The sequence below is a fragment of the Eschrichtius robustus genome, chromosome 4 (genome assembly GCF_028021215.1).
Source record: "Eschrichtius robustus isolate mEscRob2 chromosome 4, mEscRob2.pri, whole genome shotgun sequence".
NCBI lineage: Eukaryota > Metazoa > Chordata > Mammalia > Artiodactyla > Eschrichtiidae > Eschrichtius > Eschrichtius robustus.
In genome coordinates this window covers 85,945,141-85,959,728 of record NC_090827.1, presented here as the reverse complement: position 1 = coordinate 85,959,728, position 14,588 = coordinate 85,945,141, and the positions used below count along the sequence as shown (strand labels likewise).

The 14,588-nt window shown below is 37.0% G+C and overlaps 1 protein-coding gene and 1 pseudogene across 5 annotated transcripts in view; both read left to right on the top strand.

Annotated features, from left to right (window-relative positions):
* SLC30A9 (solute carrier family 30 member 9) overlaps positions 1-14,588 on the top strand; it is a 74,342-nt gene that overhangs the window by 12,719 nt on the left and 47,035 nt on the right. For 3 of the 5 annotated variants that reach the window (XM_068543022.1, XM_068543024.1, XM_068543020.1), the window contains one exon: positions 12,342-12,404. The exons of the other annotated variants lie outside the window; for them this stretch is intronic. In XM_068543022.1, the coding sequence (XP_068399123.1) occupies positions 12,342-12,404 (63 nt within the window). The remainder of the gene's footprint in view (positions 1-12,341; positions 12,405-14,588) is intronic. 5 annotated transcript variants of the gene reach the window in all.
* On the top strand, positions 7,809-8,280 carry LOC137763775 (transcription initiation factor TFIID subunit 13 pseudogene; annotated as a pseudogene).

Here is a 14,588-nt window from a genome sequence, read left to right as displayed (position 1 = left end):
TATCTTTTTCCTCTGTTTCTTGCTCTCATTCATGATGCCCTATCTGTTTTTAAACTGAGAAGTGTTCATTTTCCATATAGGTTTTTTTTTTTTTTTTAAATTTATTTATTTATTGATTGATTTTTGGCTGTGTTGGGTCTTCATTTCTGTGCGAGGGCTTTCTCTAGTTGCGGAAAGCGGGGGCCACTCTTCATCGCGGCGCACGGGCCTCTCACTATCGCGGCCTCTCTTGTTGCGGAGCACAGGCTCCAGACGCGCAGGCTCAGTAATTGTGGCTCACGGGCCTAGTTGCTCCGCGGCATGTGGGATCTTCCCACACCAGGGCTTGAACCCGTGTCCCCTGCATTGGCAGGCAGATTCTCAACCACTGTGCCACCACGGAAGCCCCTCCATATAGTTTTATATCTTGGAACTATTTGATGTCTCTGATTGAGGATGTGTTCCTGCATAGAGAGTTTGCGTTTGCCTCTGTTAGCTGCTGGCTACACAACTTGGGACCACATTAAATTAAAGTCAGCTTAAGATTTTTGGACCACGTTGGTAGCATGAATTCAGACTATAAACTTGTGTGAGCTACCTTATCCTTAGGATTTTCAGGGGAGGTTTTTTCTTCTCCACTATGTGACACCAGAGTAGGTGCAGGCTTGCTTCCTTGCTATCCCCTTCTCTGTGTGTTTTTGCTAGGTCACAGTAATGCCAAGTGTCTAGCTTTTTTTCTGGGTATCTCCTGTTAGACTCTCCATCTTTAGCAGAACCTAGTTTTATTCTTTGTTCTCCCATGCCCCTTGCAGCTGTGGAAGTAGAAGCTCAAAGAATGTAAGCTTCAACAGAAATCATCGGGAAAAAACTGGCTTTGGTCTGCTCTCTTATTCTACAGAGGTCCTGCTTTCCCTTCATTTTTGCCCTCTTCACATCATTTTGCTAGCTTAGCAATGCATTTGAAAAGTTTTTTTTCTAGTCTGCTGTGCAGCATTAAAAAGAAGTCCTTTATTTATTCATTTATTCATTAATTTATTCAAGGAATATTTATTGAGCACTTTTTATATGGCAGCAAATGAGAATGACTCTCTGAGTTTATATTCTCTTTATTACTAAAATAGAAAATTAAGCAAAAAAAGTATAGTAAGTACTGTGATAGAAGAAATACTGTGTGCTGGAGGGACACCTAACTGAGTCTTGAGTGGTTGAGGAAGGTTTCCATAGGAAATGATATCTAATTAGTGACCTGAAAGTAGGCATTGGTGTGATGAATGGTGGAGAAAAAAGGTAACACTGCAAGTAACTTAGTGTGACTAGACTAGTGAGTAGAGGACCTCGTGGTGGGGTTGGTAGTTTTGAAAGTACAAGGGGTGAAACTCAAGAGGTAAACGGTAGTCAGATTAGGGTTTTGTTCAGGAGTTTGGGCTGTTTTGTAGGCAGTGGAAATCTATTGGAGTATTTTAAGTAGAGGAAGTACTTAATCAGACTTAAGATTTTAGAAGGATAACTAGATGCAGACTGGAAAACAGATTGCAAAGGAGGGAGACTGAAAACAGTAATACAAATGAGGCTGTAGTCTAGGTTAATGTCAATGATTTTTTTAAGGGAGTAGGTGAACACAAGAGATTTAGGAGCTGAATAATTAAGACCTCTTGACTGAATTTGGGGGACTGAAATAGAGGGTCAAGTAAAGGACAGTGCATGGTTACTGGATTGGATTGGGTGATTGTGTCAGTGATTTCATTGATTTGTAAAATTAGGGGACTTCTCTGGTGGCGCAGTGGTTAAGAATCTGCCTGCCAATGCAGGGGACGTGGGTTTGATCCCTGGTCTGGGAAGATCCCACATGCTGCAGGGTAACTAAGCCTGTGCGCCACAACTACTGAGCCTGTGCTCTAGAGCCTGTGAGCCACAACTACTGAGCCTGCGTACTGCAACTACTGAAGCCTGTGCGCCTAGAGCCTGTGCTCCGCAACAAGAGAAGCCACCGCAATGAGAAGCCCACGCACCGCAACGAAGAGTAGCCCCCGCTCGCCGCAACTAGAGAAAGCCCGCGTGCAGCAACGAAGACCCAACACAGCCAAAAGTAAATAAATAAAATAATTAATCTATAAAAAAATAAAATTAGGAATACCAAAGCTGGAGTATATATTAATGAGAAGGTGAGGATTCAGTCTTGGACATCTGAATCATAGGTGCCTCTGGGGCATCTTACCAGATGACTAGTAGGCAGTTGGTTATACTACTTTTCTACTGTGAGACATGATCTCTTGGCTGGATTACTGCAGTAGCCTCTCCCGGGGCTCCTTGCTTCCATTCTTACTTTCTCATTGTATTTCAGCCAAACCAGTCTCCTTTTGGTTCTTAGACAATACCAAACTTATTCTTGTTTTAGGGTGTTTGCTCTAGTTGCTTTTTCTTTCCAAGATGCCCTTCTTCATGTGGCTGACCTTTTTGGTCATTTACATCTTTTTTTTTTAAAATATAAATTTATTTATTTATTTATTTATTTTTTGGCTGCGTTGGGTCTTTGTTGCTGCGCGCGCGGGCTTTCTCTGGTTGTGGTGAGTGGGGGCTACTCTTCGTTGTGGTGCGTGGGCTTCTCATTGCAGTGGCTTCTTGTTGTGGAGCACAGGCTCGAGGCTCGCGGCTTCAGTAGTTGCAGCACTCAGGCTCAGTAGTTGTGGCTCGTGGGCTCTAGAGCACAGGCTCAGTATTGTGGCGCACAGGCTTAGTTGCTCTGCAGCATGTGGGATCTTCCTGGACCAGGGAACCCATGTCCCCTGCATTGGCAGGCGGATTCTAAACCACTGCGCCACCAGGGAAGTCCTGGTCATTTACACCTTAAATGACATGTCAGCTCTGCACACCCAGTCAGTCTTTAATATTACACTCATTTTAATTCTCTGTGTAGCTAACACTTATTACTGACTGTTACTTTCCGTATCTGCTTTATTTTTCTCCCCGTTTCCAAGCCTCGTGATAGCAGGAACTTCAGTGCCTAGAGCAGTGGTTTGCACATAGTAGGGGTTTAATATTTTGTAAATAAGTGAATGCATAGAGTTCTAACCTGGGGATAGAGATTTAGGACTTATTAGCTACACCCAGGTGGTAACTGAAGTCATGAGTGTGTTTGAGACAGTATAGGGAGAGAGTTTAGATTGGGGAGATAAGAGCTAGTACAAAATCCCCAGTGAGTAAAGGACAGGTGGAAGAGGAGGAGCTTGCAAAGAATACTTGAGGAGGTGCAGTCTGGAGAGGTAAGAGAAGACCCAAGGAGAGTATGGTGTTAGGAGAAGAGAGTATTTGAAGAAGAATAATAAACATTTCAAGACTGTCTTTCCTATAGTTGGATGTCTTCACCGGGAAGATTTTACAGATTCCTTGAGAAACCTGTGTTTATGTTTATGATGCCTGTTTTTCATCCTTTTCGCTAAGCCTCATCTTCTCTTGGGCTTACTATGCAGTTTTAGCCAGTTTCTTCTCTTTTCCTTGTGGTGATGGAGAACTGCTGGGGTAAATATTGATTGAGAGTTTGATATTAGAGGATGAAGGAATGGAGAGTGTCTTGAGTCCCTAAGTTCCAGAAATAAGCATATTTATTAGAACGTTGAAATGGGAGAAGAAACAGGTGATGAAATAATATAATTAAAGCTAAAACATGTTATAATGCTCTTCTGAGGTGAACATCGACTCAGGCAAAAATATTTAATGTTGGTTCCACTATACAAAAGGCTTGAAATTGAAATCTGTGACTAGGTTTCTTTTTTCTCTGACTGAAATTAAGATGTTAGTTTATTTTATTATATTAGGAGTACAGTGTTTATTGATGTTTTATTTTGGGCTCAAGTTTTCAGAATTTGCTTAGGCCAAATTAGACCTTGTTAGCCATCAGATAGACAGCAAGTAATTGCTTGATTGAAAGATAATTTGTATATTTAAGAGTTTGAGATTGACTTCTGAATAATTCAGATCACATGATAAAGTCAGAAACAGCTCATTAAGAGGCAGAGACTTGGTAAGGAATCCTTAAGTTTTTAAGGAGCATTCAGATGTTTTAAATTTTAGTAAAATCAGTTTTAATTTTGCTAATGACAGCAGATGTGGGGCAAACAGCCAGGGCTTGAGCTTAAAACAAATTTCTAGAGATAGTCATGGATAGAATGTCTGGTTACTTACTGAAATCATAAAGATTCTACTCCAGTGATCCAGTGTAAGTTTATTAAGATGGTGGTGTACAAAAAAAGTATTCATACATGTGTTTGAGCCATTTACTAGCATTTCTTGTTTGTGATTCTTTTTTGCTGCACTGGGTGGCTTGTGGGATCTCAGTTTCCCAAACCAGGGGCTGAACCTGGGCCATGGCAGTGAAAGCCCAGAATCCTAACCACTAGGCTGCCAGAAACCTCCCTGTGATTTGTAACACTATATAATTAGTAATGTCTAGACAGTTTGTGGTGAGAAGAATATCCAGAAGTATCAGTTTTAGAGCAACTTATTTTATGCGATTTGTTTGAATGACTTTGATCATTGTAGAAAGGAGGGTTGTCTGTGAAACTTTAGACAGTAGATTTCAGTTGTTCAGACACTAGGTGAGTGTTGAAAGCTTATTATTCTACTACCCTGTCCCTTCACTTTGCTCTGCCCAGGGCTCTATTCCCCAAAACAAAATTTTTAAGTAATTGATATATAGATTCTATAGATAAAGTTGCTTTAGAATTAGTTTGCTGTGTAGGTAGACAAAAATAAAATATCAGTTATTTAACTGATCAATGTCAAATGTTATAAGCCATAGTTATTAATTAATTAAATAGAAGTGTTTTTAAGCCTTTTTTTTTTTTTTTTTTACTAATATGCCATCATAACCTACTTAGGATCTGATGAATAGTTAAAATAAAGCCTTTTTGGATTTTCTGTACGTTTTAGTTACCAAAACATACCATGTTGGAAGCAACCTAAGTGTCCATCGACAGATGAATGGATAAAGAAGATGTGGCACATATATACAATGGAATATTACTCAGCCATAAAAAGAAACGAAATTGAGTTATTTGTAGTGAGGTGGATGGACCTAGAGTCTGTCCTACAGAGTGAAGTAAGTCATAAAGAGAAAAACAAAACCGTATGTTAACACATATATATGGAATCTGAAAAAAAAAAAAAAAAGGTTCTAATGAACCTAGGGGCAGGACAGGAATAGAGACACAGACAAGGGCAGGACAGGAATAGAGACACAGACGTAGAGAATGGACTTGAGGACACGGGGAGGGGGAACGGTAAGCTGGGACGAAGTGAAAGAGTAGCATTTACATATGTACACTACCACATGTAAAATAGATAGCTAGTGGGAAGCAGCTGCATAGCACAGGGAGATCAGCTTGGTGCTCTGTGACCACCTAGAGGGGTGGGATAGGGAGGGTGGGAGGGAGATGCAAGAGGGAGGGGATATGGGGATATAAGTACACATATAGCTGATTCACTTTGTTATACAGCAGAAACTAACACAACATTGTGAAGCAATCATACTCCAATGAAGATGTTAAAAAAAAAAAGAAAAAAAAAGTACCATGTTAAGTCATTTCCCCAGTGGCTTTTGCTGAAAAGTAAGAGATATACTAAAATTTACATGTAAGAATTTTTTGCTTTTATTTCAGAGAGTTTTGCTTTTGTTAATGCCTATTCTGTTGACATTTAATTTATACATAAGAGCATTAAAAGAAGGGAAATCAGTGGATAGGGAGAAATTCTGATCAAGATAGCAATAGCGTTGTTGAATGAATGCTCTGAGGTAACTGTTCTGCTTCTCACTTACTGGAGTGATAGACAAAATATACAAAGAGAAAACTGAAGGAGTAGTTGGACTCAAAAAAAGGTCTGTTATGTCCAAGAAGTGGAACAGAACATGCCAGGCTCTGGGTTTGTAAGCAGGCACTGGCAGCCAGGAGTTTGGCTTGTTTGGGGTAATGGATCTATAAGTGCTCCATGCATACCCGGGTATTGGAGTCAGACTCACTGCATGAACTTAGCCACCCACCCTCAAGCAGGAGGCTGAAGCTAGCCTCTTCCATTTGTTACCTGAGGTTCTGTGTTGTAGGAGGCTGTTGGGTAGGGAGGCAAGAGGAAGAATGTGAACTGAAACCTGCTGTTTGCTGGCTTGGAGACTGAACTGAGGGGTCAGAATTTCAAACTGGCAGTGTGAGGTCTGGTTCAGGACAGAAGGGTCAGATTGAGTTCTGGGCACTAGAGCATGAGGAGGAGAGTGAAAGGATATATCCTTCAGAATAAGTTTGCAAATTCTAAAATTTAAAAGTGCACGAAGGATCATATTGCAATATATAAATGAATCGAATCAATATGTTATATACCTTAAACTTACAAAACATTATATGTCAGTTATATCTCAGTAAATCCTAATGCTAAGAAAGCCAGCAAAATCAACAATCAAATATGAATTAACTCCAGATGATGTTAAAATAACAGCCTGAATTGCTTTATTTATTTATTTTTATTAATTAATTAATTTATTTTTGGCTGTGTTGGGTCTTTGTTGCTGTGTGCAGGCTTTCTCTAGTTGTGGCGAGAGGGGGCTACTCTTCGTTGCGGTGCCCGGGCTTCTTACTGTGGTGGCTTCTCTTTTTTTTTTTTTTTGTGTTGGCTTCTCTTGTTGCGGAGCAGGGGCTCTAGGTATGCGGGCTTCAGTAGTTGTGGCTAGCGAGCTCAGTAGTTGTGGCTTGCGGGCTCTAGAGCTAAGGCTCAGTAGTTGTGGCGCACGGGCTTAGTTGCTCCGCGGCATACGGGATCTTCCCGGACCAGGGCTCAGACCCATGTCCCCTGCATCGGCAGGCGGATTCTTAACCACTGCACCACCAGGGAAGTCCCCAGAATTGCTTTAAATAAGTTTAATATCCTCAAAAGAATAAATGAAGTACTCATATTTTGAAACACAAACTGGCAGAAATAAAAGCAGAACAAGGAAATCTGGGAAAGAGCCAACTATAGAGCTTACAAATGAAAGTGTAATCACTAAAGTAAGAATTTAATAAATAGCCATAGTCAAGTAGAGAATTAGTAAATTGAAATTCACCCTGAATGAGCATAGGAAAGCAAAAAGATTTTCCAAGAAAATGAAAAAGCTTTAAAAAGGCATGAAGCTCTAGCCTATATTTAATAGGCATTTCAGAGAGAGAGAGAGAGAGAGAGAATAGAGAAATGGTGGAGAAATTATATATAAAGAGATAATGGATGAGAATTTTTCAGAATTTGAGAAAAACAAGGATCTTCAGATCAAAAATACACTTTTAGTACTAAACAGGGTAAATGAAAAGAAACCCATAGATTTCAAAACTGAAACAAAAAACAACCCAACTTAAAAGTTTCCAAAGAGAAAGTCAGCCTGCTATCAGTACAATTGTTGCTCTCTTGAAGTAGACTTTTTATCTGCAACAATATGCAGAAAATAAGGGAGGAGTGATTTGGAGTAATAGCCATGAAAGGGTAAGAAGAAAAATAAATGTTACCCTAGAATTTTATACTTGTCTAAATAATCATTCTAGAGGGAAGGCAAAAATAAAAACATTTCACATATATAAAGATGACTATCATTTACTACTAACCTACCCACATTAAGAAAAAACTATTCAAATATGTATTTCTATAAGATGCAGAGTAAACTCAGGGAAAGAAGCGTTGGGTTATAAAAGGGACAGTGAAAAGCAAGAAATGGATAAAATGTGTTGGTAAAGTTAATTATTGATAGTAAAAATAATAAACATTTTATATTAAATGCTAAAATTTTAGTCAAGAGTAATAAGATAGGGCTGGCTGCTGGGATGGCAGATGAAGAAGAAGACACCACCTTTGAGGAAGAAAATGAAGAAATTGGAGGAGGTGCAGAAGGTGGACAGGGTAAAAGAAAGAAACTTTTTTCTAAAGAATTACGGTGTATGATGTATGGGTTTGGGGATGACCAGAATCCTTATACTGAGTCAGTAGATATTCTTGAAGACCTTGTCATAGAGTTCATCACTGAAATGACTCACAAGGCAATGTCAGTTGGAAGACAAGTTCGGGTACAAGTTGAAGATATCGTCTTCTTGATTCAAAAGGACCCAAGAAAGTTTGCTAGGGTTAAAGACTTGCTTACTATGAATGAAGAATTGAAACGAGCTAGAAAAGCATTTGATGAAGCAAACTATGGATCTTGACACCTTTTGTACTTTCTGAAGCTTCATTATTTTCTGGGGAAACCATATTTAATAACTATATTTTCCACAGTAAGGTTCTGATATCTAGCCATGTCAATGAAAGAGAACCACAAAGTTTTCAGTCTTTATTTTCATGTCTTCAATTTTAGAGTGTTATTTGAGCCTTTAATTGCCTGCCATTATATTACCATACTTTGAATTACTTACTGGATTTTAATGACCACAGGTACGTCAAAGTACCTTGCAAACCATTCAGTTCCTTCTGATTTTTTGCCACTGTAGGCTGTACTGTGGCTGTTTAATATGTGAAATCTAAATGGTACCTTTGATAGCTAAGACATGTGTTTCATGTTTCTAAAGTTTTTAGATTATAGTAGTCTAAGTTATTAAAAGATAGTGAACTGGTTTGTGTTTCTTTTAAGGAGAAAATGATAGAAAATACAGCCTTTTTAAAGAGTGTTTATTTGTCTTAAGATAATTTGTTTTAATACTCTTCTTTAGATAATGAGTGATTTTTTTTATTTTAATTTTTTTTATTTTTTGAGAAACTAAAAGTTTCCTATGAGTGCTTCTGTGTTGGAAGACCTATTTGATTTAAAATCTTTGGGGCTTATACTGTTTGTCAGGTTTTAAGAGAACTCATTTTCCCAGGTCAAATTAAAGCTTCTAAATATAAGTTTTCAGTAGCAGGAATGGCATTGCTGAAAAAGCTGATGGTAGGATAAGCATTTGGGGTAGTGTTTTATTAAGATATTTGTTAGTACTTGTTCATTGTGGAAATGTGTACTTGACTAAGACCATGTGTGGCTATGGAAACCACTTTTGTAGTTCAGCATATACAGGTTTTGTGTGTATTTAACTTACTGTATTATTCTTGCACTTAGCGTAAAGTAAGGATTTAAAATTGCATTTAAGGGGATCATTGGATATTACTGTTTGTGAAACTGAATGTTTTGTGTGCTGCTTATAAACATTATCTATGAATCAGTACTTAGGAAAATTTTACTTAACCTATCAATATAAGGAATAAAGTATGAAAAATTAAAAAGATTAAAAAAAAAAGTAATAAGATAGAAGAAGTTTTCAGTGGTTAAAGGTTTTTTTCTTGTTCAGAGGAAGGTAGAGATGGGGAATGACTTAACAGATGGTTAGAAAGATTTATAGGAAAGTATGTATGTTAAATTTCTAAATGGAATCATGAAAACAATAGAACTATAATCTTATAAATTCGAAGCCAGCATGGGCGTGGGGTGAGAGGAGGATATAGAAAACTTTATGAATCTAACAGATGGCAGGATAGGCAAAAGAAAAATAAAAACAAAGGAAAAAAAGGATGGTAAACTGAAGTCAGACAATAAGGTGGCAGAAGTCTAAATCAGGTAACCAAGTAGTCAGTCAGGTTTCATGGTGTTGCCTATCATTTATATATACTCATATTCTAAATATGTAGAAATGGTTCATTTCCATTTATTTCATCATTTCCACCTCTATATAAAATAAAATCAATATTTCCTTGATTCCATTCTCTTTTCCAGCTCTTACTGAAAGTCCAGATATTGCTTTCACTTCCTCATCTCCCATTCTCACCTCAACCTGTTGCTCCGTCCCTACTCTTCCTGCTGAAACTGCTGTTGTCAGAAGGTTGCCAGTGATCTTCATGTTGCTGATCCAGTTTTCACTTCTATCCTCTTTTCCCAAAAATACACAAATATCTACTTATAAATCAATTATTATTTTAAACATAGACGTAATGTAGGAAAGTGGTTAAGAGAGGAGACTAATCGAAATGACTTGGGTTTCAATCCTGACTGTACTTCCATGTTTAAAATACTAGCTGTGTGACTTTGAGGGAAGTTCCAAAACTTCCTGAATAAGATGAAGATAATAATAGTACTTACCTCAGAGCAGTTTTGTGAGGATTAAATGAAATAATGCATGTAAAACACATAGTGTACTGTATGTGGCACATGGTAAATACTTAGTAAATGTTAGCTATTGTTAATAAGCTCCAAAATGTTATATTATTGAATGAAGATATAAATATAATAAGAGAAAAGGTTTTAAGGGTGAGATTTTTATTACAAAATGTTTGATACATATAAAAGAATACATGCTATGTATATGTAAGTTAGAAAGCATAATAAAATCAACGCCTGGGAATTTACCACCTAACCTGAGAACCTTGCATTCTTTTTTTTTTTAAACTTTTAATTTTATTTATTTATTTATTGTTTATTTGGCTGTGTTGGGTCTTCGTTGCTGCATGTGGGCTTTCTCTAGTTGTGGCAAGAGGGGGCTACTCTTCGTTGTGGTGCACGGGCTTCTCATTGCCGTGACTTCTCTTGTTGCGGAGCACGGGCTCTAGGTGCGCAGGCTTCAGTAGTTGTGGCTCGCGGGCTCTAAAGTGCAGGCTCAGTAGTTGTGGCGCACGGGCTTAGCTGCTCCGCGGCATGTGGGATCTTCCCGGACCAGGGCTTGAACCCATGTCCCCTGCATTGGCAGGCGGATTCTTAACAACTGTGCCACCAGGGAAGCCCCTATTGTATGTATTCTTTTGTGATTTACTTTTTTCATTAAAATTGTTTGCTATGATTTATCTTAATGGTGTATGTGTCTAGTTCATTAATTTTTATTGAGATAATTATAGCATGTACTTTTGGGGGTTGTTGTGTGAATTGAGTTGATGCATGTAAAGTGCTTAGGATAGTGCTTGCTCAAAGAAAGATAGCCATTATGTTTATTCTTCTTCACTGCTGTATGAATTTTTTTTTTTTAATTGGAGTGTAGTTGCTTTACACTGCTATGTCAGTTTCTGCTGTATAGCAAAGTGAATCAGCCATACGTATACATATATCCCCTCTTTTTTGGGTTTCTTTCCCATTTAGGTCACCACAGAGCACCGAGTAGAGTTCCCTGTGCTGTACAGTAGGTTCTCATTAGTTACCTATTTTATACATAGTAGTGTATATATGTCAATCCCAATCTCCCAATTCGTCCCCCAACCCCCATGAAATGTTGTTGTATGAATATAACATGGTTTGTTTATCTGTTCTCATGCTGATGGACATTTGGGTTGTTTCCAGTTTGAAAGAACAGAACGCAGTACTGCTTTGAACGAATGTTCATGTACCTCTCTCCTTGTACCCTTGTACAAGTTTCTATGTGCCAAGTATATTGACCTAGCAGTAGAATTGCTAGGTAATAGGTTATGCTTGTGTTCAACTTCATTAGATAGTGCCAACTTGTTTACCAAGGTAATTGTGCCTGTTTATATTTCTACCAGCAGTGTATGAGTTCCCGTTGCTCCATACCCTTGCCAACATTAGGTATTATCATATTTTTTTTATTTTTTGTAATCTGATGGCTGTAAAACAGCATCTTGTGATTTCATTTGGATTCTGTTAATAATGAGGCTATCATCTCTTCATATGTTTATTGGTTATTTGTATTTCCTTTCCTGTGCAAGTTTGTTCTTGTCTTCTGCCCTTATTTTTTCTAATGGGTTGTCTTTTTGTTAATAGATCTGGAGGAATTGTTAAATATTCTTGATAGTTATCCTTTGTTGATTATATTTGCTGGATATATCTTCTCCTAATTAAGTCATTAATTTACCTGGAATTGGTTGTTTATGGTGTGAGGTAGATTCCAGTTTTCTTTCATTAAATTTTTTGGAGGGGAGGGAGTTGTACAGTTGTTCCAATAACCACTTAATCGTCATCCTTTCTTCATTGAATAGTATCTATAGAACAGTTTTGGGTGGAAAAATTGACAGCATGTGCCCTTGTTTTAAAGCGGTGCATCTAAATTTTCACCATTGAATGCAATGTTTGTTGTAGGTTTCCTTTACCCTTTAAGGAAATTCCTTTTTGTCCTAATTTTCTTAAAAAGGTTTGAAACTTGCATGGGTGCTGAATTTTATTAAATGCTCTTTGTTTAGCTCCTGAAATGATTCTATAGTTTTTCTCCTTCAATCTGTTAATGAGGGGAATTAATAGCTTTTCTAATGTTTAACTGCTCTTTCATTCCTAGGATAAATCCAACTTGGTCTGTGATAATATTATCTTTTGTATACATTGCCAGATTGTCAGCTAATATTAAGTTTATAGGTTTGTATGAAAACAACTGCTTAATACAACTTTTTAAAAATGAACTTTACAGCAGAGAATATTGGTGCAGAACTGAAAGCTCCACTTATTAAGCAAGAACCTCTCCAAGTAAGAGGTAAATATATTTTATTCTATTTTTTATTATAATGGTGTTTTGAATTAAATATATAAAGTTAGTTTATATAGAGCTCTTTATAGTTATAAGGGTATATTCATTTTTCTTTAAATATATTGACCATAAAGATTTATTCTATTTATAAACTAATTTTCTATTGAAGTTTACTTTACATTTTGGTCATAAATTTTATGGAAGTTCTTTTTTCAAAAGCCCAAAGAAAGGAGTAATGGCAAATAAAAATCATCAATTGCTTTATCATTTTTAGAAAAATAATGTGATTAATAAAGAACAAGAGGCCAACACCTACAGCTTGTTCAAATCCAGGTAGAGTTTGGACATTCTTGTCTGATTTCCTTTTCTGGGAGTGATTGAGTGATGAAGGAATTCTTGTTTGCAGCTCTCTTCTTTATAACGCGCTATGGCTCCCATCTCCAAAGTAGCATGTTTCACGGAGGTACTAATTCTGTGATTAGGAGCACCATGGCTTTGGTGTCAGACAAAAGTGGATTCAATTTGTAACTTCAGGACATACTAGCTGTATGGCTTTTGGCAGTTTACTTTATTTCTCTGAGCCTTAGTTTCCTCCCTATAAAATCGTGCTAAAAATGGGACTTCTCTTCTAGGATAACTTTGGAGATGATAGTGTAGAGTCACAATTAAGAATACTTAATGTTGTCTTATCATCAGTAATCTGGGCTAGGACAGGCCAACAGGGATTTCTAGCTACTTTGAAGAAATTATTAAAAAGTAATGTAGGGCTTCCCTGGTGGCGCAGTGGTTGAGAATCTGCCTGCTAATGCAGGGGACACGGGTTCGAGCCCTGGTCTGGGAAGATCCCACATGCCACAGAGCAACTGGGCCCGTGAGCCACAATTACCGAGCCTGCGCGTCTGGAGCCTGTGCTCCGCAACAAGAGAGGCCGCGATAGCGAGAGGCCCGCGCACCGCGAGGAAGAGTGGCCCCCGCTTGCCGTAACTAGAGAAAGCTCTCGCACAGAAACGAAGACCCAACACAGCCATAAATAAATAAATAAATAAATAAATAAATAAATAAATAAATAAATAACTGATTGAAGGACTTTATTTAAAAAAAAAAAAAAGTAATGTAAAAAAAAAACTAATCTTTTTGAAGAGCGATGTAATTCTCCTCTCTGATCCAGAGAAGTTTATTTGGATTTAGAATTTTAGGATTTTTAGAGTAAGGTAGTTTAGAGAAACTCATGCAAAAAGAAACCTGAACTTGTTTATATACTTTTTTTCAAATAAGGTTTTGGTTTTTATATTGAACTTTATTTTTGAAATGTTCTTGTTAACTATTATTTGTGCATTTGATTTTAATAGTTCGTGTGTTATTTTAAGAGTCTTTTTACCTACTGTAGTGATGGATAATTTTAGTCTTAATTTATTCTTTCAACTTGTAAGTACAATAGAAAACTCAATAGTTACTAGACATTAGAATAGAATATGAAGTGACTAGGTGACAATTTTCAGAGATTTGCTTATGTTATTTATCTGTGTTTTGTGACCAAAAGTCTCACTTTATAAAAGTGAACAGACCAATGTTGACTGTAATTTATAATTCATAGACTATAATTGATACCAAATTGGTATTTTATTTTATTATTGATGTCTCTGGCTTTTTTATGAACAGATTGATACTTGATAATAGGAAAAATTTAGAAGGCAGTATTTTACCTATAGTCTATAATTAACTTCCTATAATTTTTAACTGATAAAAATGTTCCTTATAGTTACTTCATCTTTGTTACATTATGTGAAATTGTCCAATGACTTTCAGACTTTTTTGACTGCAACCCACTTAAGAAATACCAATGATCTAGTATATATATAGATTATTATATGTAACTGAAACAAGTTTTCACAAAAAGTGCTTATTCTTCATTATGTGCAGTACTCTTTGATTACTTTCTATTTTCATTTTTTATAAAATGCTGGTTTCACCAGTGTTTGTAAAACACCAAACCAGAGTCTAATTATTTATTGAAACTTCAGTTCATTTTCATTTCGACCCTAAGTAATTTAAATTGTACTAGTACAATTTAAACAGACCAGTAATACCTATACAAGGTATCCTTTAGACAAAGGGCTTACATTTTGTCATCAGTTACTGATGAACTATGGAGATAAAGCTGGGTGGTTACAAGTGTAATTCTGTCCTATT